Raw genomic sequence first — 27270 nt, forward strand, 5'->3', positions numbered from 1 at the left:
TACTCTTTGACCTGGCATCTGTGGGTCTCCGCTGCCGTTTCCACGTATAATCCATTTACCAGGACGCTGCTGCTAAGGTCACAGGATGATTTTTCCTGATGAACTACAACCATCAAAGCTGATGTTAACTTTTCATGCTTGGCTGAGTGGAAGAAGGTAGTATTGGTAACAGAGAGGGCTGCTGGCTAAAAAGCGGGGAAGGGGTTAGTTTTGGTCATGTGTGTTTTGCACTCCTGCACTCAAATACTCACATAAAATGTTAGCTACCTTTTTTATTTAGATCAAAAAATAGGAGCAGCACAGGAGAGCTGGGGTCACAGTTCCTGCGTCACACGTGAGCGGTGCAGTAAAACTTTACCTTCACGAGGCAGGTAATGCACATGGAAGTCAAGCCGGTAAAGGCAGCCAGTTCACCACTTTTTACTTTTGGCAATTCAACACGTTTGGGCATTGGTGGCTGAGCCTCAGAAGGTGTCAGAGGGGAAAAGGAAGGAAAGCCATCCTCAGATCCAGTCTCCGCTGGAGACCCTCTCTGCTACCCATTCTTTGTCACAGCATTCCCCAAAAGTGACCAGGACCAGGCTGGGAAGCAAACACGGAGCTCTGACATCATGTCAGAGATGAGATACAACGGTAACAAAACCATGGCTCCTGCTGGGCATAAGCCCCCTCGTTAGTGAGGAGACTGGAGGATGAACCTCAACTACAATAAGGCAGAGCTGTGGAGTAACATAACACGCCGGAATAAAGATACCACGATGGGCCACAGGAGCAGAGGCCCACCAGAAAATGTGTCGAGGGCCTTCTTGGAGCAGCTGGCATTTGAGCTGACTTGAAGGATAAATGGGAACTGCCAGGCAGTGGAGTGATTCCAGGCCAAGGAAGAGCCGTGCCCAGGTGTGAAAGCACACCAGCTGGAGGAATGGCAGGGCCAGGACTCAGGACGCATTCTGCAAGCTGCAGGAGGTGAGGCAAGCCAGCAAATTCAGGGCCAGCCTGTAAGAATCAAGTAAGCCTTGTTATTTACACCTTCTCTGCAATGGTAGGTCTGAGAAGAGTTTTCAGCAGGAAATTAATGATCGCACCCACGTTTTGGAAGGAGCAGTCTGGGAGCCTGATGGAGCATGGCTCAGAGAAGACTGAAAACTAAGCTGACAGGGACAGTCCAGGTCACCTTGGCAGGTGAGGAGTCTAAAGGGCAAATACTACTACTACCCCCATCTGACACACAACGCAGTCTCCGCAGAGAAATGCTAGGTGAGCTTTTAGACACACACTAACAGTCATCATGGAGCCGGGGGGACTAGAACCCAGGTCTACTCACAGCGAGTCTAGGGCTTTCTGCACCGCTGGCTTCTGGCTTTTCTCTTGGTAGTGATAACTCTCCACAGCGAGGAGATCCCAAAACAACTACCGGCCTGCCTCCTTCCCAGGAACCTGGAAAAGTCTTTGGAAATCCATTGTTAAATGTAACACGCTCCTCTGGAAAAGGGAGCACTAAAAACTTCTGAAGATTCAAAACTTTATGAGAAACTTAGGACTAGCTATATCACATTACAGGGATATTTCGACCTTCTGGAAAGCTGAGTATAGACTATAATTTCCAAGCATCTTGGTTCAAAGATTACACTCAGTAATATGTTATCTGCAGGCTCATGCCAGGTCTCCTTGCATCTCCCATGTAGCATTTCCTGCTTACTCCAAAAGCTGCTACCACTTTTACTTATTTTTAGGTTGACCAACCCATTTCACTCATGTTACTTCTTACATTGGATGGAAATCTAGTATCCTCTGTTTTAAAGTTCCTGTAACTCAAAACCCATACGATTTTGAGTCAACTAAACTTAGAACCTGAAGCCAAAACTCCAGGGTCAAACTGACTCTACCACAGTTATTTTGGTAAAGCTACTAACCCTGAAACATGCCGCTTTGGCCCCAGAAGAGACCTTGGAGGTTATTTACTACATGCTTCTCATTTGACAGATGAGAAAACTTAAACCCCGGGGGAGAGAGGGTGACTTGCAGAGATTTAGTGGCAGATCTGGGACCAAAATTAGGCCACTGAACCCTGGTGGCATAGTGGTTAAGTGCTACGGCTGTTAACCGTAAGGTCAGCAGTTTGAATCCACCCGGCGCTCCTTGGAAACTCTATGGGGCAGTTCTACTCTGTCCTATAAGGTCGCTATGAGTCAGAATCAGACTTGATGGCAACGGGTTTGGGTTTTTTTTTTTTTTATTATTCCACAGTGCTCCTATTGGCCCACCCAGCCACCAGCCACCTATAACATATTTCTGCTGCCTTGTATGTACTTTCCACAGAAAAGGAGCCCTGGTGGCACAGCCATTAAGAGCTACAGCTGCTAACCAAAAAGTCAGCAGTTCGGATCCACCAGCTGCTCCTTGGAAACCCTGTTGTGGCAATTCTACTTTGTCCTATAGGGTCTCTATGAATTGGAATCAACTTGATGGCAACAGGTTTTTGGTTCCAAAGAAAATAACACACCTGGGCAAATGGCACGTGCTTCTGTACACTACAGGGGCAGCAGTGCCTATTTCACTAACAAGGGTTCAAACATTTCAGGAATGTCCTGGATCATGGTGTAAATTAACGAAGACAACAACTGCAGTAGGGAGAGGAAACAAGACACCTCCAACTGCGAGATAATCCACCAGACTATGACCCTATGTAACCTTCTGCGAAGATGACAAAATGTTGACACCCAAAATAAGAAGTGAGTCCTACCACCAATTCTGCTTATATTTCCAACTTCTTCAGGCGTGACCATCATTCTCTTCATCCATCTGGTTGTGCTGGCCAACCACTATTGTTCTGTCACTTATAACTTGGCCTTTCTCCGGCAATTTTTAAGAGCCTTGGTGGCACAGCAGTTAAGCTCTTGACTGCTAACCGAAAGGCTGGCAGTTTGAACACCTAGCGGATCCAGGGGAGAAGATGTAGCAGTCTGTTTCAGTGAAGATTTACAGCCTTGAAAACCCTGTGGGGCAGCCCTACTGTGTCCTATAGGGTTGCTATGAGTTGGAGTTTTTTTCCCCCCCTAACAATTTTTAAGTTTTTTTAAAAACAGGAATGTTTTCTTTTTCATCTTTATAGTCTCATGACCAAGCACGAACATGAGTTCATTTTCATGCATAAATTATACATATTGTGTATGTATATACAGGTAGGATTTTTTTCATCACTCCCTCTGGGCTTTGGGAACCTGACTAGATGTCTGCATCCTGGCTCTGCCGCTTATTAAACGTGCAAATTTTTTTTTTGAGTAAGTTAGCTAACCACTCTGTGCTGCGGCTTCCTCATCTGTAGAAACAGGGACGATAGTGTCCATACCTCCTAGAGCTGTGAGAATTAACTAAAATCATGTGCTTAAAAGACGCAGCTGCTGACCAGCTGATTCCAGCTCATGGCGACCCCGTTATGTGTCAGAGTAGAACTGGGCTCAACAGGGCTGTTTTTGGGGTTTTTTTAGTATTTATTTTACTTTTATTTTGTTATTGTTGCTGAGAATATACACAGCAAAACCTGTATCGATGCAACCGTTTCTACATGTTCAGATCAGTGACACTGATTACATTCTTTGAGCTGTACAACCATTCTCATCCTTTTTCCGAGTTTTCCTCCCCAATTAACATAAACTCACTGCCCTCTGAGCTTTCCTATCTAAACTTTCAAGTTGCTGTTGTCGATTTGATCCCACACATATAGTTCTAAAAAGAGCATAATGCTCAGGGCAGACTTTTTTTTTTTTTACTAATTAAGCTAAACTATTTGTTTTAAGAAGACTTGAGGGGACATTTTTGGTTTAAAACCTAAAGATTTACCTCAGGGCAATAGTTTCAGGGGTTCGCCCAGCCTCCATGGCTCCAGAAAGTCTAGAGTCCGTAAGAATTTTAAATTCTGTTCTGCATTTTCCCCCAGAGGGTTTTCAATGGCTGATTTTTCAGAAGTGGGTCATGAGACCTTTCTGCGAGGAGCCTCTGGGTGGACTCAAACCGCCAACCTTTCAGTTAGTAGCCCAGGGACTCCCATGGTATTCTTACCGGGCTTAAAACAAGTGTGTGGCCCAGTGTAAGGCACTATTTAAGTATTTTTGCTATTTTTACTCCTGGAGCCCTGGAGAGCCCTGGAGGCATAGTGTTTAAGAGCTTGGCTGCTAACCAAAAGGTTGGCAGTTCAAATCTACCACCCCATCCCTGGAAACCTTATGGGGCAGTTCTACCCCATCCTATAGGGTCACTAAGAGTTGGAATTGACTCGACAGCAATGAGTTTCAAGGTTTTTTTTGTTGTTGTTGTTACTATTACACCAAAAAAGAAAGAAATTAACATTATTATTATTACTTTTTATAAAAAACAGTGACTAACCACTCTACTTCCAAGTTGATAACAGAACATGGAAAAAGAAACATATCAGACCTGGACTGATTTTAGTTTTCTATATAATCGATAACTTTAGAAGGTAAAGTGAGTGAGTTCAACCTCATAATGTATTACACAAGTTACAGAAGCTCGTTCTCTGTGGAGGCCTTGACAGATGGGATCATTTCCCACGCACGGCATGGTTATTAAATTCAACCTGACCCTACCTAAGAGTGCACCCTCCAGAGATTCCTTCAGCTGACTTCTCCACAAATTTGTGTGCAACAGCAGGGAGCCTCACTCCTGTGGACTGCTCATCAGAATGTTCAGGGCTCACGATGCCTTCTTTAAAGCAGGGCTATGCCTGCTTTGGAAACCCTGGTGGTATAGTGCTTAAGTGCTACAGCTATTAACCAAAAGGTCGGCAGTTCAAATCCACCAGGCGCTCCTTGGAAACTCTATGGAGCAGTTCTACTCTGTCCCATAGGGTCACTACGAAGTCAGAATCAACTTGACAGCAATGGGTTTGGTTTGTTTTTTATGCCTGCTTTGTCCCTGGACGTCGCCAATGGTTAACGCGCTCAGCTGCTCATTGAAAGGCTAGAGGTTAGAGTGCACCCAGTGGCACCTCAAAGAAAGACCAGGCAATCTACTTCCCCAAAAAAGCAGCCACTGAAAACCCCATGGAGCATAGTTCTACTCTGATACCCACGGGGTCACCATGAGTCAGAAATGACTCAATGGCAACTTGCTTTAGGTGCTAAAAAAAAAAAAAAAGGAAAGCCAGAGAATGCAATCCTGGCTGGTGCTGCTGCCGATTTAAGTGTTGTTTGCATAAGCGAGAAAGGACGAGGGAGATTTTAACACTCGCTGCGCCTAATAAGGGCGGTCTGTCTGTCGCAGAGAGTTGCTGGGAGTTGGAATCCACCCGACAGCAGTGGGCTTGGTTTGGTGGGTTTGTGCCTAATAAGTACCGTTTGAGAAGTGTTAGTGAGGACTGAATCCCCCTCCCCAGCCAGACCTCGGCTGCTTGGTGAAGGGCTGGGTCTGCCTCACTCTGTATCCCCAGTAAGCCTGCAAATTTCAGCATTTACAAATGTGGGTCGAATGAAGGAACGAATGAATGAACAAATGAAGGGGGAAAAAACAAAGAGCAGAGTGAAGGCTCGTGGCTCTAAATAAGTGAAATTCCCGGTTTTTGTCATCTGGGAACATGCCACTACATAAAGCCTGCAGTAACTTCTTTTTTTTTCACCACTTGATATTAAAAAAAAAAACAAAAAAAACTTATTAAATACCGTCAATGAAATATCATTAATGTTTCTAAAGAAGCCTTGTGGCAGAAAGGTTTTCTGCATAAAAACTTTAATTCACTCAACCACGGTCACGTGATCGTTTTCCACAGCATGCATCTTAATTCACGTATTCGTTTTTTTACCACTTCTAGAATAAAAAGAACTTCAGGGATGGGAACGTTTTCTACTTTCATCACCTCTCTCTTCGAAAGAGACCACAGGGTTCTCGAGTAATGTACTGACTTGCCCAACCAGAAGCCAAGTCTCCCACTCCTTACCACTTCAGGCACACACACCGCCTCCTCACATAGGTATTCACCTAAAGCAATCATTCAAATATTGACATATTCCATTTCTAACACTTGAAGATCCCAGGAACATATCAAAAATAGAAAAAGTGTCTCTGAAAAGACACTTTTCAAAAAATACCTAGTGAGTATACCCAACCTGTGAAGATGCAGCTTTTCTGTCTTCAAACCTTTCCACCTTCAAAATCCTGTGCTATCATGCTTACCTGCCTCAGGAAAGGAACAAAATTAAAGGGCCCCATAAACTCCAAGTATCCTAAGCAGTTTTGACTCTTTTGAGGCCACGCCCTTTTCCTCTGCATAGCTGTGCAGTAACTATTAGAAAAAAAATGACTTCCAGTAAAGGCAGCTTGGGGATGGAAATACGTATTCAAATGCAAGCAGGACAACTGACACGTAGACAGGGAGAATACCCTGATTGTTCCCCTGTTAGTCATTCCCAGGCACAAAGTCCTTGTCAGGGGGTTTGGCAGGGAGCCTGGGACGGGAATGAGGAAGTTTTGCCTTGCCCTTCCTCCTCCACACACAATGCAGGGGACACACACACCTACACAGTTGTCTGTAAGTTCATCCTTGCAGCCTCCAACACACACTTGCTGCGGCAGTGTCACTAATCACAAAGGACTGAAGACTGAATCATCATCAAATGGTGGTATAGCTATAAAACTGAAATACTATACAGCCCTTAAAAATAATGGCATAAATTTACACATGGTGATGAAGCAAGATGTTCTTGGAGTGTTTGGGGAGAAAAATCAGCTTGCAGAAATTCATAGTACTAGTACATTTTCCAAAAATACACACACAAATTAGCTTTTACATACACAGGAAACAGTCTAGCAATATATAAGACACCAAATTATTAATAGTGGGCACCTTTCAAGAACAAGGATATGGGTGCTTTTCTCCCCATATCAGCACTATCTGTAAGGAGTCCTGGTGGTGCAGTAGTTAAAGTGCTCAGCTGCCAACCTAAGGTTGGTGGTTCAAACCCACCAACCACTCTGCAGGAGAAAGACATGCACTCCCTCCATAAAGAGCACAGCCTTGGAAACCCTACGGGGCAGTTCTGCTCTGTCCTATACGGTCGCCATGAGTTGGAATCAACTCAACAGCAATGAGTCTTTTTTTTTTTTTTTTTTTTGACGCTATCTGCATTTCTTATTATATGCATTAATGACTTCCAGGCTTTCTAAACTACTATTTTGCCCAAGTACTGTTTGTGTATACAACTAGCAAAACCTGATTTCTAAGTGCTGCCTCTTGGATAAAGGGCATTTTACCTAGATTTGTGTCACTCAGTAAAATTCACTTCTGTTATCTACAGACTTGAGGTTTCTGACCAAGTACATGGCTCACTGACACAATAACGTTAGGCAGCACTACACCAAACAGATCTCATGGCTGCGTATGCACGCTTTTAACAAGTCACCTTGAGAAACAAGTTACACGGCACACAATTTGTTAAATTCTCGTTGGCAAGACCGGGATAGTTACGGCCAGGAGGTCCGCCCTACTTGAAAAAACCAAAACCCCTTTGCCAATGAGTGGATTCTGACTCATAGCTGCCCTACAGGACAGAGTAGAACTGCCCCATAGGGTTTTCAAGGAGCACCTGGTGGATCTGAACTGCTGACTTTTTGGCTAGCAGCTGCAGCTCTTAACCACTGCTCCACCAGGGTGTCTGCCCTATGTTAAGGCCCTGCTTAAATATCCTTCTTCTCTAATCTGATATTAGCTCTCTTATCTCACTATCAGATTAGAAAGAGTTCCCAGCTGTATCACTGCTGCCTTCACCTCCCCCCACAGGTGCAGAGCCAGGACTTCCTGCACGCTGCCAGAAGCTAAAGGGTCCCGAGAGGGCGCTCGCCAGCTGCGGGGGCAAACAGCCCAGTCTTATCCATTACAGGGGAGAAACAGCTCCCCATGGCACTGGATGTAGTGAGATGTGACTGAAACAAATAACTAGGACAAGAGCAGCCTATTTTTTGAGCACTAAAAGAGAGCCGAGTTTTTAGAAGTCATTTGGCATGATTTAAAAATAAAAATCACCATGCACTTTTTTTTTTTTTTTTAACAGTGTATTTAATCCTCTGGACAAATATTTCTACACATCTGGAGAAACACTGACAAAAGGTTTTTAAGAAAATTCACTAGGGAGCCCAAACCACACAACTTCCTGCAAGAAAGTATAAACTACATCAGCTGAGAGCTACGACCAGTTAAACCTGCGCAGCACATAAGCTGTTCAAGCTACTCAATAGATAAATAAGCTATTGTGCTGGCAGAAGGAATCCAAGAAAATAAATAACATCTCTGAACAATATACCAGAGAGTGAAATGTAAACCTAAACCTCTAAGACGAAAACGTGCAGTGAGAAAGACGATCACGGTTTACTGACTCTCTCGGTCCAGAGTCAGGAACATAATTTTTAAGGCAAGCTAGCATAAGTCAGTCACACATGTTGCAGAGGAAAGCATTTGTTTCAATATGAAACAAACCTGTTATTACGGAAGTTTTAAATTCAGATTCCTAATGACATTAATTGAAAATTACCTAAATTAGTAACCAAATCCTTTCTGCTAATAGCCACTGAGCCTCATGAAGCGTAGCGTAACAATCCCTTCAACAGATCGTTTGAAAGGCTCAATTGTCTCCTCTGCTGTGTGTGTTGGTGGTTTTTGCAGCTTGCTTAAAAAAATTATGTGCTTTTATTGTACTGAAGAAATTCCAAAAGAGAAGCACAACCTACTCATTGATGCTAACACAACCATTTTTCACATTCCTTGCTGAGAAAGTCCACTGAAGCACTTGACTTTATAGCTAATGTTAAGAAGAGAAACTTCCCTGTGGGGTGATTCTAAGTTTAGGTTTTCTTACTTTGTTCAAGGCAAACCAGAGCACATTGAGACTTCAACAGTTACATTCTCAAAGCCCCCAAATGTCTCCTTCCTAATTTTCCTAATAACATAAATAATGTACTTTGTCACAATTTAAAAAATTTTACATCTCTTTTCAGCCCTATGAAGGCAAATAAAACATGTCTTCCTGGGGTTGTTTGGAAACTCTGCAGCTAGGTGGGACATACTTTTAATACATAATTGTTTTACAAAGAAGCCTCCTGGAAACCACATTCACTAACAAGATGCCAACATTTCTTTCTTCACAAAGAAGAATCAAAGTGGAACTTAAGTCAGTTTACAGAAATAGAGAGGAAAGTTCCCAAGAGGTAAGCAGAGCCAGCTTTAACATCAGGAAGAGGGTGAAAACGCACCTACTGCTCAGACAACGAGAACACCCAGTGGCAGAGACACATCACAGCATTGGAGAAGACCCTCTTACCGGCACTGGACCCGGGCTCTCCACTTCCACTTCTCCCTGAGCTGCATCCTTGCACTGCACGGGGGACTCGATCACAAGCTCCTTCTTGACACTTCTGCTGCTTGTCCTGCATTTATCAGCCTGCATTCTCAGCTCAGAAGGCAAGTGAGAAAGCCAGCAACGGGGACAGCTGGGAGCCCCTGGCCGGGTGAGGCAGATGCATGCCAGTGGCCCACAGAAAGAAAGGAAGCTGGCCTCCCAGGCACAAGTGGTCAGCTGGCTGACTGGGTCTGCTGTGGTGGGAAAGCATGACAGCCAAGGCCAGCCTCCAGGAGTGTTACTATTCCCCGGAAAATGGGAGGTTCCTACTCCCGGCCAAACGAAAACAAACCCCAAATTGTCCAATACACAGTGTGCTCCCTCTCCGATAAAGACGGGCCTCATTGTGTCTAGTCCACACAGCGTGGGCCAAAGCAACCCAAACCAAAATAGTGCAATGTTTAAAAGAAAACGATTCACAGTTAGACGCCTTCATCATTACTTTAAAAGTGAAGCTCACAGAACTTAAGAGAAGGCTAAGTTGTCTGGTTGTTCTAAAATTATCAAAGGTCCTGAATGCTTTCATTTGTGTTATGGCTAAACACCAAATGCTTGGCTGATCATCAAAGCAGGGAAGACCAACCAGCAAGCGTGTTCCTATAGCCACAGCCAGTCCAACAGCCTCATGGGTGCAGGTATAGGAAGAGTGGCTTGTTCTGCCTGCCTGACAGACCCGTAGCATGCAACTCCACAGCCTTTGCAAAACTTAACCCATCTCCCAGTGAATGCCAGAAAGACAAGGTCAAGCATTTTCCTGTGAAGCCACGTATGATGGGAAATGCTTCTATTAAACAGAATTTTACTTTACTTTAAAAGCACCAACAGGTATGGGGTGCCTTTTTGTGCCCAGTACTAGGTACTGAGGGGATCACAGTAAAAATATAAGGCAGAGTGTCACTCTCCTCAAGGAACTTGGATAGTCAGGAAGGCAAGATGAACAGATGGGAAATAATAAATGACAAATTAGTAAATTAAAAGATACACAAAAGCACAGGAAAGCGATTTACCATCCCATGATTCAGTGGTGACAGCACCAATAAACATTAACCTTCACTTCCGGGATGCTGCAGATCTTCACCCAATTAGTTACTCTGCTTATTTTCTTGAAATTGGGGAATATTTAGTAAATAGTAGAGGTTGTTGTCTCTACTGGGTACATTTCAACTCATAGTGGCCCCATGTGTGTCAAGGCAGAACTGTTTTCCACAGGGTTTTCAGTGGCTGATTTTTTGAAAGTAGATTGCCAGGCCTTTTCCCAGGTTCTTATGGGTGGATTCAAATTTCCAACCTTTGGTTAGTAGCCAAGCACATTAGCCGTTTGCACCACCCAGAGTAGTAGCAGTAGTAACAGCAGTAAGTAAACAATGAAACTAGTTACCGTATAGCAACCATAGGTGGCATAAGATACACCACCAAGGATAATACAGAAACCAGAAAGAAGGTGGTTTATCTGTGTTTTATTTAACAGCGTGGATCATAACAAATTATGGGTAACATTGTGAAGAAAGGGAATTCCATAACACTTAATTGTGCTCATGAGGAACCTGTACATAGACCAAGAGGCAGTCATTCATTTGAACAGAACAAGCGGATACTGCGTGGTTTAAAATCAGGAAAGGTGTGCGTCAGGGTTGTATCCTTTCACCATACCTACTCAATCTGTATGCTGAGCAAATAATTCAAGAAGCTGGGCTACATATGAAGAAAAATGTAGCACAAGGATTGGGGGAAGACTCATTAACAACCTGTGATATGCAGATGACACAACCTTACTTGCTGAAAGTGAAGAGGACTTGAAGCACCTCCTGATGAAGATCAAAGACCACAGCCTTCAGTATGGATTACGCCTCAACAAATCCTCACAACTGGACCAATAAACAACATCATGACAAAAGGAGAATAAGACTGAAGTTATCAAGGATTTCATTTTACTTAAATCCACAATCAACACCCATGGAAGCAGCAGTCAAGAAATCAAAGGACACACTGCACTGGGCAAATGTGCTGCAAAAGACCTATTTAAAGTGTTGAAAAGCGAAGGTGTCGCCTTGAGGACTAAGGTGCACCTGACTCAATCCATGATGTTTTCAATTGCCTCATATGCATGTGAAAGCTGGATGATTAATAAAGAAGACAGAAGAAGAACTGACACCTTTGAATTGTGGTGCTGGCGAAGAACATTGAATAGACCGTGGACTGCCAGAAGAACGAACAAATAAATCTCTTGGAAGAAGTGCAGCCAAAATGCTCCTTAGAAGCAAGGATGGCTAGAGCACAACTCACATACTTTGGACATATTATGAGGAGAGATCAGTCCCTGGAGAAGGACATGACACTTGGTAAAGTAGAGGGTCGGCAGAAGAGAGAAAGACCTTCAAGGAGATGGACTGACACAGTGGCTGCAAGAACAGTCTCAAATATAACAATTGTGAGGGTGGCGCAGGACTGGGCAGTGTTTTGTTCTGTTATATATAGGGTTGCTATGAGTCAGAACCAACTCAACGGCACCTAACAACTTTATAGAAACATAATCTAAAACATTACATAAATCTCAGATCCAAGTACAAGCCTCCCACTTTCAAGGCAAAACACTCTGCCTAGCAAGGCTCAGAACAGGTAGTGAGGAGCCCAGCCCCACCCTGTGCTGCCCGGCTTTTCTCTCCACAGGGCCTGCTGCAGCCCCTCCACCTCACCAGCTAAGTCCAGCCTCTGTCACTGCAAACACCAAGAATCCTTCTGACTGAGTACGGTTACTAATTACGTAATGAAGCACAGGGTTTAATGAGTTCACACACACACACAAAAAAGCTACTGATTTCTAGAATAAATTTCTTTAAAACCAACCCCATTTCTCAACCTTGGGTCATCGTTCATGATAGATATACGTTCTCCTACCAAATCTCTGTTCTAAAATAATATGGTTTATGAACTAAAAAAAGTCTGACTTTGTAAAGTTACAAGAAGATGGGGAAAAAAGATTAAGTTTTAGTTATACAAGCAGAGAATCGTAATGTTGTATCCAAACTTAGAAACATGCTATACAGGTGACATCTAGCTCAACTGGCCTAACAGTTCATAAAGAAAATGTTGCACATCCTACTTTAGTCAGTAACATCTGGGGTCTCAAAATCTTGTGAGCAGCCATCTAAGATACTCCATCGGTCCCATCCTGTCTGGAGCAAGGGAGAATGAAGAAAACCAACAAGGGCAAGATTAGTCCAAAGGACTAATGGACCACATCTACCACAGCCTCCACCAGACTGGGTCTAGCACAACTAGATGGTACCCAGCTACCACCACTGACTACTCTGACAGGGATCACAATAGAGGGTCCCTGAAAGAGCTGGGGAAACCCCAGTGGTGTCCTGGTTAAACTGCTACAGCTGCTAACCAAGAGGTCAGCAGTTCAAATCCACCAGCTGCTTCTTGGAAACTCTATGGGGCAGTTCTATTCTGTCCTATAGGGTTGCTATGAGTTGAAATTGACGTGACAGCAGTGGGTTTGGCAAGAGCTGGAGAAAAATGTAGAACAAAACTTTAACTCACAAAAGAAGACCAGACTTGCTGGTCTGACAGGGACTGGAGAAAGCCCGAGAGTATGGCCACCAGACACTCTTTTACCGTAGAACAAAGGTCATTCCTGAGGTTCACCTTTCAGCCAAAGATTAAACAGGTCCATAAAACAAAATGAGACTAAATGGGGATACCAGCCCAGGGGCAATGACAAAAAGGCAGAAGGGAACAGGAAAGCTGGTAATGGGGAACCCAAGGTGGAAAAGGGGAGAGTGTTGACATGTGGTGGGTTTGCCAACCAGTGTCACAAAACAATATGTGTACTGTTTAATGAGAAGCTAATTTGCTCTGTAAACCTTCATCTAAAGTACAATTAAAAAAAAAACTACACTTGGTTAGATAAAAAAAAGAAATGTGCTATAAAACAAAGATGAGGGCAAAAGTCAAAAGCACTCTACAGACCAACTAAGCATGACTACAGTACAGTACAACCAATTCCACTCGAACCTTTTCTGAAGTGGCTGGAGAAGTTCTACAAAGCCCAGTTTTTCCTCAAATCACCATTGCCATTAAGACCTCTGAATTTCAGGCCTTTAAGGAGAGATGTGCTATCCTACTTGCTGGGTCAAAACAGCCTCATATTTTGTAAGGAACTGGAAGGAACTTAGGTTATTTATTTGACAAACACTATATATGGAAACCCTGGTGGCATAGAGGTTATTAAGTGCTACATCTGCCAACCAAAGGACTGACGGTTCGAATCCACCAGGCGCTCCTTGGAAACTCTATGGGGCAGTTCTGCCCTGTCCTGTCGGGTCACTGTGAGTTGGAATCAGCTTGGTAGCTATGGGTATGCCTAATGAGTATGAGTCAGAACCGACTCATTGGCAATGGGTTTTGGTTTTTTTACACAGTGCTCACTGTGGGCCAACACCTGTTCAAGCCCCTTACAGGTCCCAATTTATTTAATTCTCATTATCACCCTGTGAGAAAGGTAATGTTATTCTCATTTTACAGATGAGGAAACTGATGCACAGAGAGGTCAAGTAACCTGTCCAAGGCCACACAGCGAGAACTGGCATCTGGATTCAGTGTGCATACTATGCTGGACCAGTTATCTATTCCAACTATGACCAAACCGCTAAAAAGTACAAGCATGTAAAACTCACCATTGCCAGCTAGCGATTAAAGGTAACAGCAATGTCTGGGTTGAAGGTCATTTAAAGTAACCTAGTGAGGAAGTAAATCCTTAAATGGTACAGCACAGCACCTGGTATGTAGTGGGTGTTCATTTAACAGCAATACTGTTATTGCTGCTGCCATCGTCAGTCCAACCTGAAGAAGTTAGTCTTAAACGCAGGATTTTGGCCAGGTTATCGATAAAGACAATTCCACCAACTATGTCGCTAAAACATTACAAAGTTCTTCATCAATTAAAAATCAACTGTTCTTCCCTCATTGCTGCTTGACTGTGATAACCAAAAAGAAAACCAAATCATCACCGTGGAGTCTATTCCAACTCAAAGCGACCCTATAGGACAGAGTAGAACTGCCCCATAGGGTTTCCAAGGAGCACCTGGTTGATTCAACCTTTTGGTTAGCAGCCAAGCTCTTAATCGCTGTGCCACCAGGGCTTGACTATAATAAAAAATAATAATATATTTATCTTGAACCCATGTTCATGCCATGAACCAGGCATCTCAAGTTTTTTTATATTTTTGAAGTTTGTAGCAATGAATCTGTATTTCTTTTGTAATCAAGAAAAAGTTGTCATTGGCTCTGAGTTTTCAGAAAGCCAGGACAAAAAAGGCAAAAATGATCAGTTGTTATTAGTTGCTGTCAGGTTGATTCCAACCCATGGCGACCCCACATATGCAGGGCAGAACTGCTCCATAGGGTTTTCAAGGCTGTGATGGGAAGCAGATTGCCAGGCCTGTCTTCCAAGGTACCTCTGGGTGGGAACTGAACCGCCAGCCTTCCAGCTAGTAGTCAAGCACTTAATCATTTGCACCACCCAGGAAAACATGCAGTCAAAAGGTGAAAACCAGCAATGTGCAAAGCAAGTAACTGTTTTAAAAATTTCTCACATGGGTACTTACATAAAGGGGCACTGATTAGTACACTGGGACAAAGTTCTCAACACTTACAGGAAAGTTAGTAGCAAAATTCTCATCACCATCTCTACAGCATAATAGTAAACCCAGATCAAGGAAAGCACTGACGAGGAGACAGTCGTCTAAGTATCACCTTCAAGTGGGGCCAACTTGATGAAAGAGGGGAATTCTGAGGATTTAGAGGAATGGGGAGACTGTATGTCAGCTCTCCTGCTACAGAACTGCTCAGGCAATTTAAAGTGCTTGGGTTCTCTTATTGCTTGTGTAGGACTGGCCAACGCTTTAGAAACCTGATGACCAGAAGGAGTCACATGGTACAACTTTTAACTTTAGAACTCAAACCTCTGAGTAGGATGTGGTTTCTCTATAGGGTTCATGAGATCAGAGTCCAAGGACGAGAGAATGGCAGGTGGTCGGTACAGCCACAAGAGGAAATGCCATCTTGGAAAGACAGGAAGTAGCTGGCCAAGATTTCCTTCATGACATTGCAGGAAACAAGGAACATGTAAGGACCTTTGGATGCAAAGCCCACAAACGATTATTGAGCCCCTACTACCTACCAACCTCAAGTTCTTTCACACATTGTCTTGCTTAACTGTTAAAATAACAAGCAAACCTGTTAACATGTATTAAGGTTGCCTTACTCGCTGCTGTGGAGTCAATTCCGACTCATAACGACCCTGTATGACGGAGGAGAACTGCCCCATAAGGTTTCCAAGGCTGTCATCTTTACAGAAGCAGATTGCCATGTCTTTCTCCTGCAAAGCGGCTGGTGGGTCAAACCACCAACCTTTCAGTTAGCAGTCAAGCAGTTAACCACTGTACCACCGGGGCTCCTTATTAAGGGTATAGAGGCTTAGTATTAAAATCGAAAGGAGTAAACCCTGTAGGGAAGAGGAATACTTTCAAAGAAGAATGGAACGAATGCTTAGGTGCTTTAGTTCTCAAGTTTTAATATGCATATAAAATATTATAGAGGTTGCTTATACGAAACCACGAAAGCTTTACAGGAAAGTTACAGAATGTTCTAGAACACTGAGGATGGCTAACTTGAGACCTGAAAACCCACATGATATCTCCCTCCCACCGCAAGATGAAGTCCCATCACATGCTGACAAAAGAGAAGCTGACAGAGCCTTCCCACAAGACCCAGTTTAAATGGCACCTTCCCCTTGAAACCTCCCTTAGTTCTTCGGGCCAGAATTAATCAGCCCCTCCTCTGTTAGGAAACCCTGGTGGCACAGTGGTTAAGGAAACCCTGGTGGCACAGTGGTTAAGCTCTATGGTTGCTAACCAAAACACCGGCAGTTTGAATCCACCAGGCACTCCTCGAAAACCCTATGGGGCAGTTCTACACTGTCCTATAGGGTCGCTATGATTCAGAATCAACTGGACAGCAACAGGCTTTTTGTTCTCCTGTTAACCCCATGGACACTGCTTTTACTTCTACCTTTCATTAACCTTGTATGTGTCAAACTCTCAGTGAGTCTGGAAATTTACCAAGGGCAGGGACTGTGTCTTAACCAACTCTGAGGATTCCACGTCTTAGGGACTGTAAGCACTCAAATCTTCTTTGCCAAACCGAACGTTTATATAGACTTTATGTCACTGGACATCTTCTGACTACAGTGAGACGCAGCAGTTGTAGAAATACTCAAACATTGTCATCTGTTAATGGCCCAAATTAAGGCAGAGACTTTCACCGGTTCATAAACTGAAACACAATGGACAATTTACTGTTAATTCAAATGTTCCTTTCTCCCAGCTAAGAAAAATGTTATTCTGAAAGTTCGCCAGATATTTCTGGAGACAAAAGTGTACTTGGAAACAGTACAACTAAGCCTTTAAAAAGTGCAAATAAGTCAGTTCTTAGCAATGAATCTACATAAATTTTGAAACTATATTTGCTATAGCTAATAACCATATAATGTATAAAGAATAAATAATTTTCTTGATTTGAGCTCTGTGGCACAATGGTTAAGAGCTCAGGCTGCTAACCAAAAAAGGTTGGCAGTTCAAATCCACCAGCTTCTCCTTAGAAATCCTGTGGGGCAGTTCTACTTTGTCCTATAGGGTCACTATCAGTTGGAAATGATGTGACAGCAACAGGTTTGGTTTTTAGTTTATTTTCTCAATTTAATGGAATTTTTTTACTCCCTTTATAAGCGGCTCTTGGCACATCAGAGGGACACACACACACACACACATATGCATTTTTTAAAGTCTCTGCTCCCAAGTGGTCATTTCTCCTATTTTGGGGAATTAAGAAGTTTTCTTTTTTTTGTAAGTACAGACTAGCAAGAAAAATTACAAAAGGGAGCAAATGACTAAAGATTTTCCACAATGCATTGTTACTGGTCAGTTTGCTAGCCAAAGAAAAGGTGCCAGGAAAACGACCTGTCCTCCAAGAAAAATAAAAACATGGTAGACAGAAGTCACATGGAGCAGCAAAACAAAGAACAGACAGCACTGGAGGCAACAGGTGCACAGAGCAAGGTGACAAACAGTCAATTACAGCAAAAAGACAGAATGGATGTGGGGGACAAGAAAAGGTGGGAGGAAGAAAGGATTTCTCTATCAGAACTCTCCAGGGACTCCTAGAAGAATTAATATCAAAAACAAATTCCATTTTGCAAGAATAACAACAACCAAAAAGGGGGGTGGGGGAGGCACTACAGATGCTAATGCTAAATAGACATAACCTATCACCTTATGGGATTAGTTCTCTTGGTTTGGGGGCTTAGGGTTGTGGTCTGGTGGGACAATCCAGACAATTGATATAGTACAGCTCTCAAAGTTTATGTTCTCCCTCCTCGTGTGGTGAGTACTATCTGAGGCCTTAAAAGCTTACGAGTAGCCATCTAAGATACAACTATTGGTGTTTATTCATCTGGAACGAATGAGAAAGAAAGAAACTCAAGAATGGGAGAAGGAACTAGACTACAGGACAAATCATCTGTATGAACCATGGCCTCATCCAACTCGAGCCAGAAGAACTAGATGGTGTCTGGCTGCCACTGCTGAACATTCTGATCAGAAACATAACGGAGAAAATTCTGACAGAAAGGGGCAAAAATGCGGAAGAGAACTTCAAATTCTTAAAGAATTCAGGCTTATTAGACCTACTGAGGATGGAGGAGTCCCCAAGACTATGGCTCTGAGTTGTTCTTCAAACCTTGAATTGAAACTACCTCCTGAAGTCACCTTTAAACTAAATAACAGCTTAGCCCAAGGAGTAAAGATTGTCACCCCTGAGTATTGCATTACTTGGAAAATACATGTGTAAGACCAAAGGGTCAACAGCTATCTTAAAGCGTAGATGAGATGGTTGGGGGCAGGGAGATTAAGGAAATGGAAGCTCAACAACTAGAACAGAAATGAGAATATTGACACAGTGTGAAGAATGTAACCAATGACACTAATCATTCTGTCTATGAACTGTGGAATGGGAGTGAGTATTTTAAAAAACCCACTGCCGTCGAGTTGATTCCGACTCATAGCAGCCCTGCAGGACAGAGTTGAACTGCCCCATAGGGCTTCCAAGGAGTCGTTGGTGGATTTGAACTGTGAACCTTTTAGTTAGAAGTCAAGCTCTTCATCAGTGCACTACCAGGGTATATTTTCACACAAAAAGAGTAAATAGATAAATAAAAATCCTATGGAGCACAGTTCTACTCTGCCACATGGGCGGTTGCCATGAGTCGTAGTTTGGTTTTTTGTTTACTGTATGTCTATGCTGCATAAACATATCCAGTGACACGTCCGTCTGTGGTACATAGGGTCGCCATGAGATTGAATCAACTTGACAGCACCTAACAACAACAAGAAGTGACGTGTCTATGCATATACAAACATATCCATTGATTATGCCTATGCATATATAAACATATCCATTTCTATGTCTAAATATATAAAATATCCATCGATATATCCATACATATATAAACATAAAAGTTTTAATGAGCTCATGCTCAATCTTTTGGTCTAAGAGTAGCTTTTTCATGTTCTGGTAGATCACCATGGTAGTCAGCATTCTAAGATGGCCCCCAAAATTCCTGGCTCCTTGTGTTCAAACCTTCTCCTAGTTACTCAACTGAGTTTGAATCTAGGCATTGCTGTGAAGGATTTTCACAAATGTAGTTATGTTGGAACTCTCCCCAGCTGACAACCAGCAAGGAAATGGGACTTCAGTACTCCAACCTCAAGGAGTTTAATTCTGCCAACAAGGATGAGGCTGGAAGCTGACTCTTCCCCAGAGTCTCCAGACAACAACTCTGTCAGGTCAATACCTCCCTTTCAACCTTGTGATACTGAGCAGAGAATCCAGTCACTCTGTACTGGGGTTTTGACCCACAGAACTGTAAGCTAACAGGTATTGTTTTAAGCTCCTTTACAGGAAAAAAAAAAAAGGTAAGAAACTAAGAACAAATACCAGTGATAAAGTCTGATGCTTACCTCAATTATTTTTATCACCAGAGATTTAATCAAATATTCCCAGAAATGTAATCTGAATCACCATCTAGTCTAGTGTTTCTTAGCCTGTGTGATGGTTCATGTTACGTCAACCTGGCTAGGCTATGATTCTCAGCAGTCTGACAGACACTGCAACATTGGACTGATTGCTCTTCCATAAGGTAATATCATGTAATCGCCACAATGTGACCAGCCAATCAGGTGACAGGGGAGGTTCCTTTGGGGTGTGGCTTGTCTGCAGTATATAAAGTAGATGGTCCCACAAGGCTGGCCCCTGGCTTTTTCTTCACCCTGCACTCCTCTCATCGTCTGGCCTCCAGTTCTTGGGACATAAGCCTGCAGAGGTTTTCAGCCTGCTGCCTGATCTGCAGATTTTGGGTTTGTCAGCCCCTGCAACCATGTGAGCCAGCAGAAGCCTTCAATCTGCTGCCTGACCCACAGATTTGGAACCTGCCAGCCCCCACAATTGCATGAGCTATTTCCTTGAAGTTCTGCTCCTCTAGAGAACCCACACTAAGACAGCCTGGAAGCCAAAATGACTTGGGAGGAACAGTGAACATCTCCTGGGGTCTGTGAACCCTCTAAAATTACAAATTTTTGTGTGCCTATGAGTTTCCTGAGAAACCTATAGAGTTCATCTGGTTCTTAGAGAAGAGAGCAGTGGAAGACCCTCCGCTCACCGAATAAGAAAACTGAGGTCCAGAGAGATGAGGTGCAAAACCAACTTAAGTTTTAAGATGCAAACCTCTTCCCTGTAGCAAGTTCAAATTCTATTTACGTAGGGATAACAACAACTATTTAAACACCAGGCACCAGTTAAATAAACCATTAGGTGGCAATCAGAAGTATCAACATCTGCACAGCCTACTCATTTGTTGACTGATGGCCGAGTCAGTAAATGGATAGTTACACAAAGCCTAACACCTACTGACAACCCAATGAACTACCTCCAGAACAAGGCAAATAATAAAACCGATAAAAATATGTACTCCCGTAACTTTTAGTTACACTGAGAAAATGCTGATTAACACACACATACAAGACTGAAAAAAAAAAAATCCCCAATATGTGACTCTATATCCTCTGGCATACGGGATTATTAAGTGATTTTTTCCTTCTAAAAACCCTTTTATGTTTTGCAAGTCTTCTCCAAAAGCACTTATCACTTCTGTAGTTAGAAATACATGAATGAGAGACATTGTGAGAATGGTAGAGAAGATGACACTGGGGTTCTAGCCTGCACTATGCCACTCGAAGACTGATAGTAGAGAAGTCACTTCACCTCTCTGGATCCCACAAACTTTACTATCAAAAGAAGGACATCAAAAGATCCTTCCAGCTCTACATGTCTGTAATATTGATTATTAGAACTTCCCTTATCGATATCCATTTGGGGGAAAATGGCCCATCCCAACGGGATGTTAAACATTTCCAAATCATATTGACCTACTAAGCACAAGAGAAATACACAAAAACTAAAAAGTGGATGTGTCTCTAAAGGCGTTAGATTCTCATTTGCAACGGAGCAGGGGCACAGCTGAGAGGCTGACTGATGAGAACTACAGAATGCTCTATAGGTGAAGAGGGTCACTGCTCGCGCTGGCACAGAACGTATCAGTGGGAGGCCTGCTGCTGCCCCTCTACATGCTCTGGGTAAGTCCACGGTGCTGGGACGGCAGAGGGCAGGCTCTGAAGAATTCCCCCAGTAGATGATGAAAGTAAGATGGGGGTAGTTCTTCTATTTTTAGAGAAGGCTATCTGCTACTGGCTGTGTGCATTTAGGATAGTGACTTCACCCCTCTGGGGCCCAGTTCCCATAACGTCTACCGTCACAACCCTAACTAGATCTTCTTCATTCCTAAGACCCGTGTGGAGCCCTGGTGCTGCAGTGGTTAAGAGCTCAGCTGCTAACCAAAAGGTCAGCTGTTCAAATCCACTTGCTGCTCCTTGGAAACCCTATGAGGCAGTTCTACTCTGTCCTATAGGGTCGCTATGAGTTGGAATCGACTTGACAGCAACGGGTTTGGTTTTTGGTTTTAAGACCCATATGGATATGGGATGTGCTCCACTGTGTGGAGAAAGCTTTGCCTGCAACTACGGAATGTGTACAAACTTCTCAGTAAAGCCAGCCCCACCCTTCGCGTGACATCTGTCCCCTTTGCCTGCTTTATTTTCCCAAAGCCTCTATCACCATCTGGCATTCTATATTTTTTATGATTTAATGTCTAACTCCAATAAAAAAGAAAAACAAGAACCTCCTGAGGACGGTTTTTTTGCCTGTTTTGTTCACTGCTGTCTCCTCAGGTGCTAAAACAGGATAAGCACTCAAAGGACATTTTGAGTGAATTTATCGAAGGGTCAGAGTCCCCTCAGGATGGATAGAAAGCCCTTAATTCTGGACACCATGAGTTTTTCTGTGAGCTATCCATTTATTTTGATCATGATGATGATAATTCAGCCAGCAGCATCCATTTATTTTAGACATGGAAACTTACGAAGCCAAGAAAAACACAATGTGCCGGAGATTTTTCTCAGGAAACTAAATTCCCGGTATGGGTTACCAAAACTCGGTCTGCCACAGTCGCTTCAACCTTGTTTTGGAGTCATCTGGGCATGTTTTATCTCCCTGGTCAGCTCCAAGCACTGGATGGGACGGGCTGTGCCCTCCACGCCCCATATGGCCTTGGGTACACAGCAGGCAACGCATGAAGGTTTGCTTATAGAATAAATGATGAAACTGCCCTGCCTTGGCGGAAGTTATCAAGACCTAAACCTCATAAGCGCTCACGTGAGCCAGAATTTTATAACTTTCCTCATTACATAATAAATTTTGAAGTGCCAGAAAATGTATTCTTGGTGAGAAAATAAAAATTTTAAGAAAAAATAAAGCACTACAATAAAATGCATTATTCGATGGAAGACACAGGTTCGTCCTTTCACCTCCCCCTATGTTCACCTTCCGAAGCACTGGAATGAAAACCTAAAATAACCACCCTCCAAGTTTATGTTCTTTAAAATCTTTATCATATACGTCAATTTTACTTAAAGAAAGTTTCATCTGTGTTTACAAGGTGCAAAGCCAGTAGAGCATCTACCTTGATTTATGGATGAGGAAATAAGTTCTAAGGAGCCTGGGTGGCACAAACGGCGTGCGATCATCTGCTAACCTACAGGCTAGCAGTTCAAACCCACTACCCACAGCTTCAGGGAAGAAAGGCCTGGCAAACTGCTTCTTTAAAGATTACAGCCAAGAAAACTCTATGGAACAGTTCTACTCTGTAAAACATGGGCTCACCATGAGTAGGGGGTGAACCTGACAACAGCAAAACCCAAAACCCGTTGCCCTTGAGTTGATTCTGGCCCATGGTGACCCTATAGCTAACGACAACAAATAAGTTCTAGAGATGAAACAGCTAGCAGGGCTGTGCGGCTGATTACTCTCAGGCGTCACGGTTTATGCCAATCAGCTACCTAACATGGTCAAGTAGAGGACGAGCCTCCAGGCAAACTCTGGCCACCAACTTCTGCAAAACAGAAAGCACCCTCAGGCTAGAAGGGGAAGTCCACAATGTGGAAATTCTGCAAAGGTGAGCGTACTTTCCGCCAGCACTTCTGGCTTAATTTAGCTTGCATCTGAGAGACAATGATCATTTACATTAACACGAGTTCCCTAACAATAATTGGGAAGTCCCCTGTTTTGGAAGACAGTAATTACATCCCCTCCATAAGTAATTACCATCAGCAGCAAAAATGACTGTATTTCTTCTCATCCTGCTGCCTAAATCAGGGCCTTCTGTTTCTTTCCAGCTCATTGTAACTGATTTCCTATATGAAATTAGAGAGGGCCAAGGGATAGAAGACAAAGTCAGACAGTTTAGGGAGCTCACACACATCATGGAAAACACATCCCGAGAAGTGAAACTTTTTCATCTGAGTTCTTGTAAAAATGTGTAACTAAACCAAATGAGCTTCTTCACATTTATGCTGCAAATAAAGTCAACTAGAGTTGGTCTGTGAGAGATGGACTGACAAGCCACAATGGGCTCAAGCATAACAACGATCGTGAGGACAGTGCAGGACCAGGCAGTGTTTCGTGCTGTTGTACATGGGGTCACTATGAGTTGGAACCAACTTGACGGCATCTAATGCCAACAACAACAGCTAGACATACAAATGCGATAGGTGGTGAGGCTCGATGTCAAGGAAGGCTATCAAAGCTTCTCTTGTCCTCACCGTAAAATCAAAATATACACATCAAGAAGCTCCCGTTCTGGGCTATGTGTAAACTGGGCAGGGCAGTCTCTCCGTGTACTAAACTGCAGTCATTTCTCTGAATCAGCTCTTCACCCCATTGTCTTCGGGTCTACCACAGCACACAAGACCCTTTGTGATCCTCCGCTGCTCCCCTCTTTCACGAGGACCTCCTGAATACTTGGTCCTAAAGAATGTCTTCCTTCTCCACACCCCAGGGCTGGGAACAGCTAAATGAAGTAGGTATTTTCTGTCTTACAGGGATTCCCAAAGCTAGTTCTGCATTGGTCACTTTGGGAGCTTTAAAATAATAACACAGATGCCAGGACCCCAGCCAGAACTTCTGAATTGGACTCTGAATTGGCTGGGGCCCATGCACCTGCATTTTTCACAGCTCCCCAGGTGATACCCATGCTGCAGGCTTCCGCCCACCCATGCTGGAGAATCACTGATCTTAATGTCATAACACAAAAGGTACAGGAAGGGCACCACAATGTCTAAACACAGACCCCACACGGAAGGAGGCAAGGGCTCCCAGGCAGCACCTCTGCAGAGATGTGACACAGATGAACGAATGTACTTGGCTGAGAGCTGGGAGCAGGGACAGGTGCTCAGGACTGACGTCAGAGCTGATTATCCTCCACAGGCTGGAACACACACCTTAGCCTTAGTGAAAAGGCCACAGTAGATTTTGACTCATTAATTACCGATTATATAAGATTTAAGGGAACTTTTTGGGAAAAAAACAAAACATCGTGGCTGGGTTCTGACCCGAGTCACCCTTCCCCAGCCTTCCTTTCGCCTGTTCCTTCTGGCCCTGCCCAAATAACGCCTTTCCATGTCCAGCCAATAACGAAGGCCCTACGCAGCATCCCAAGCTTCATACATCTCTCTAGTTCCGATGGTGGAATCACGTACCGAAACACGCACTTAGCAGTATCCTTTCCTAAAGAGAATATAGAACTAAACCGACCCCAGAGGTTTGTCATCTACAATCCCTTCACAGACACGTGCCTGCCAGCGGAGTTACAAGCTATCCCTGAAGTCCACATCTGTGACTGCTATGGGACAGTTCCTAACCAAAGGCAATGAAGTCATCTGTTTGGAGGAAAGTGCATTTCTAAGGATTTCCTCTGTCCCTGCTGTCAGAGAATGAAATGCCAAAGCTACATCCCCCACATGCATCCTCCATAATTCACTGCAATTAGGCCGGTAATGAGAAACAGTCCCTATCTGACAGGGCAGACTTCATGTACTGTTATTTCTCTTTTAAACGGAACCTTTTACTCAGCTTACACACAGTTTTGATATTAACTTTCATGAGCTCACCTATTTCCTGATATAAGATTTGAAGAAAAAACAGTAAAATAAACAAAACAACAACAAAGAAAGTTAAACAAGCTCCGTTTGGTAGTTGTGATGCTGACCCCCCTTCACCCAGGGCTAGGTCGGCGGGCACTGGCCCCTTCTCTGTTTCTGAGGTCTGAGCATCCATTAAAACAACTCACAAACTACAGAGAAAGGAGGATCTTTACTCTAGAAGGAAAAAGGATAGGAACACAAGGGTGAGGTCCACAAGGGATCCCAGCAACAAGCTTCCTTATCCCAGGGGGACACACTTACTTACCCTCCCATGAGCAAACGTTCCCTCTCCCCACGCTGGAAGCTGAGGGTGCGTCTCTGTCTGCTGAGGCTTTTACTGGCCTCTTCACGTGGCCCCCTGGTGTTGGTCACATGGCCCCCTGAGGATTAATCAGGCCCCCAGGTGATCTCCCTTGGCCAGGTAGCTCCTACTCACTGGTCTCAGGTGTGGTCCTGCTTGCAGGAACCAGGGCTGAAGGTCAAACAGTTTACCACTCAGAGGTTCCACACCTCACAGAAGTATTTTTAAAGCGAGGCTATGTTAAACAACATTCTCCCAACATCTCATTCTGAAATAACTGCAGCATATACTACAATATGTGCCCATCGATTTAGGAAAAACACAAGATTTCTAGATTTATAGCAACCAATACAGTTAAATCAACCAAAAGGCCTGGCAGACCCAGCTCCCCAGAGCTGGTAGACCACCTCCATCTCAGGGACCCAAACCGTCTGCCATCGAGTCAGCTCCAACTCATGTCACCCCCGAGTGTGTCGCAGCAGAACTGTGCCCCAAAGGGTGTTCGAGAGCTGAGTCTTTAGGAGCAGGTCACCAGGCCTTTCTTCTAAGGTGCTTCTGGGTGGACTCGAACTTCCAACCTTTCCGTTAGCAGCCGAGCACATGAACCGCTTGCACCACCCAGGGACTCCAGCTCGGGGACACAATACAAAAAACGAGGACACCAGATTACCTGGTCATCAAGCTCTCTTCAGCGCTAACTTCCTGCAGTTCTGTGACACATACCAGCGCCACAGTGAACTGAGCCTACTCTGCCCTGCTTCAGCACTGTCACACTCTGTGCGGCCCCCCCAGTTACCACAAAAGAGAACGTCTTAGAAACTTTCACCAAAGTAGTCAAAAGAGCCTAGAGAGTACCACGTCATACCTACTCACTAATCCGTCCATTAGTGAGCTGACCGATGCGTTAGCTTCCTTGCCTACTCACTCACTCACTCACCCACCAGCCATTTCTCATCCACAGAGCAGTGTACCAGGGACGAAAGGTGAGGAACACAACGTCTACTGGGGAAGCGAGATATAAACAAGTTATTTCTAGAGCCAGTGTGGCAGAGAACGGCTAGGCCTACACTGTCCAATAGGGCAGCCGCTAGGCCTAAGTGGCTCCCGAGTGCCTGAAATGTGGCACGGTGAACTGAGATGTGCTCTAAGTGTAATAAAATACACAACGGAATGCAACGATTTTGAATGGAAAAAAAAAAGATACAAAATATTTTATTGACTTTTTTATTGATTACATATTGAATCATATCTTTGATACACTACATTAAATAAAATGTTATGAAAATTAATTTCACCTGTTTCTTTTACTTCTTTTTTTTAATGTCTGAACCCAAAAGCAAACCCAGTGCCGTCGAGTCAAATCTGACTCCTAGCAACCCTATAGGACAGAGTAGAACTGCCCCACAGAGTTTCCAAGGAGCGCCTGGCGGATTCCAACTGCCGACCTCTTGGTCTGCAGCCGTAGCAAAATGTAAAATTATATCTGTGGCTGGCGTTATACTTTTGTTGGATAGCAACAAGCTAGATGCCTCCCAAACCTGTTTCTTCGTCCTGGGCATATATGTAACAGCAGTTTGGGCTGAAGCTATGTGACCGAGTTCTGGCCACAGTAATGGAAGAAAAATGATGTGGCAAAGTCTAGGCACAGGCAGAAAACATCGTGCACAGCCATCCTGACTCCTCCCTCCTCACTCGTGGGGCTGCTGACTGCAGAGAATTCAGCAGGGGACCCGGAGGAGGTCCTGGGCAACAGTGTGAGAGGCTAGATTCCTAAATCATCCGTGGAAGGTCACCCAACGTGCACCCAATGGGATCATATCATGACTGAGAAGTAAACACTTACAGTGTCAAGCTA

General features: G+C 43.8%; 1 protein-coding gene across 15 annotated transcripts in view; it reads right to left on the reverse strand.

The window, feature by feature from the left end:
- Positions 1 to 27270, reverse strand: part of DOCK9 (dedicator of cytokinesis 9) — a 336790-nt gene that overhangs the window by 202026 nt on the left and 107494 nt on the right. For 4 of the 15 annotated variants that reach the window (XM_049853238.1, XM_049853239.1, XM_049853237.1 and 1 more), the window contains exon 1: positions 9324 to 10129. The exons of 5 other annotated variants lie outside the window; for them this stretch is intronic. In XM_049853238.1, coding sequence (XP_049709195.1) covers positions 9324 to 9746 — 423 coding nt within the window. In that variant the 5' untranslated portion in view covers positions 9747 to 10129. Of the gene's footprint in view, positions 1 to 1324; positions 1448 to 9255; positions 9275 to 9323; positions 10132 to 27270 lie in introns of those variants that run through there. 6 more of the 15 variants (XM_049853234.1, XM_049853232.1, XM_049853235.1 and 3 more) reach the window with 4 other exon arrangements.

This window comes from Elephas maximus, chromosome 14 (assembly GCF_024166365.1).
Source record: "Elephas maximus indicus isolate mEleMax1 chromosome 14, mEleMax1 primary haplotype, whole genome shotgun sequence".
NCBI lineage: Eukaryota > Metazoa > Chordata > Mammalia > Proboscidea > Elephantidae > Elephas > Elephas maximus.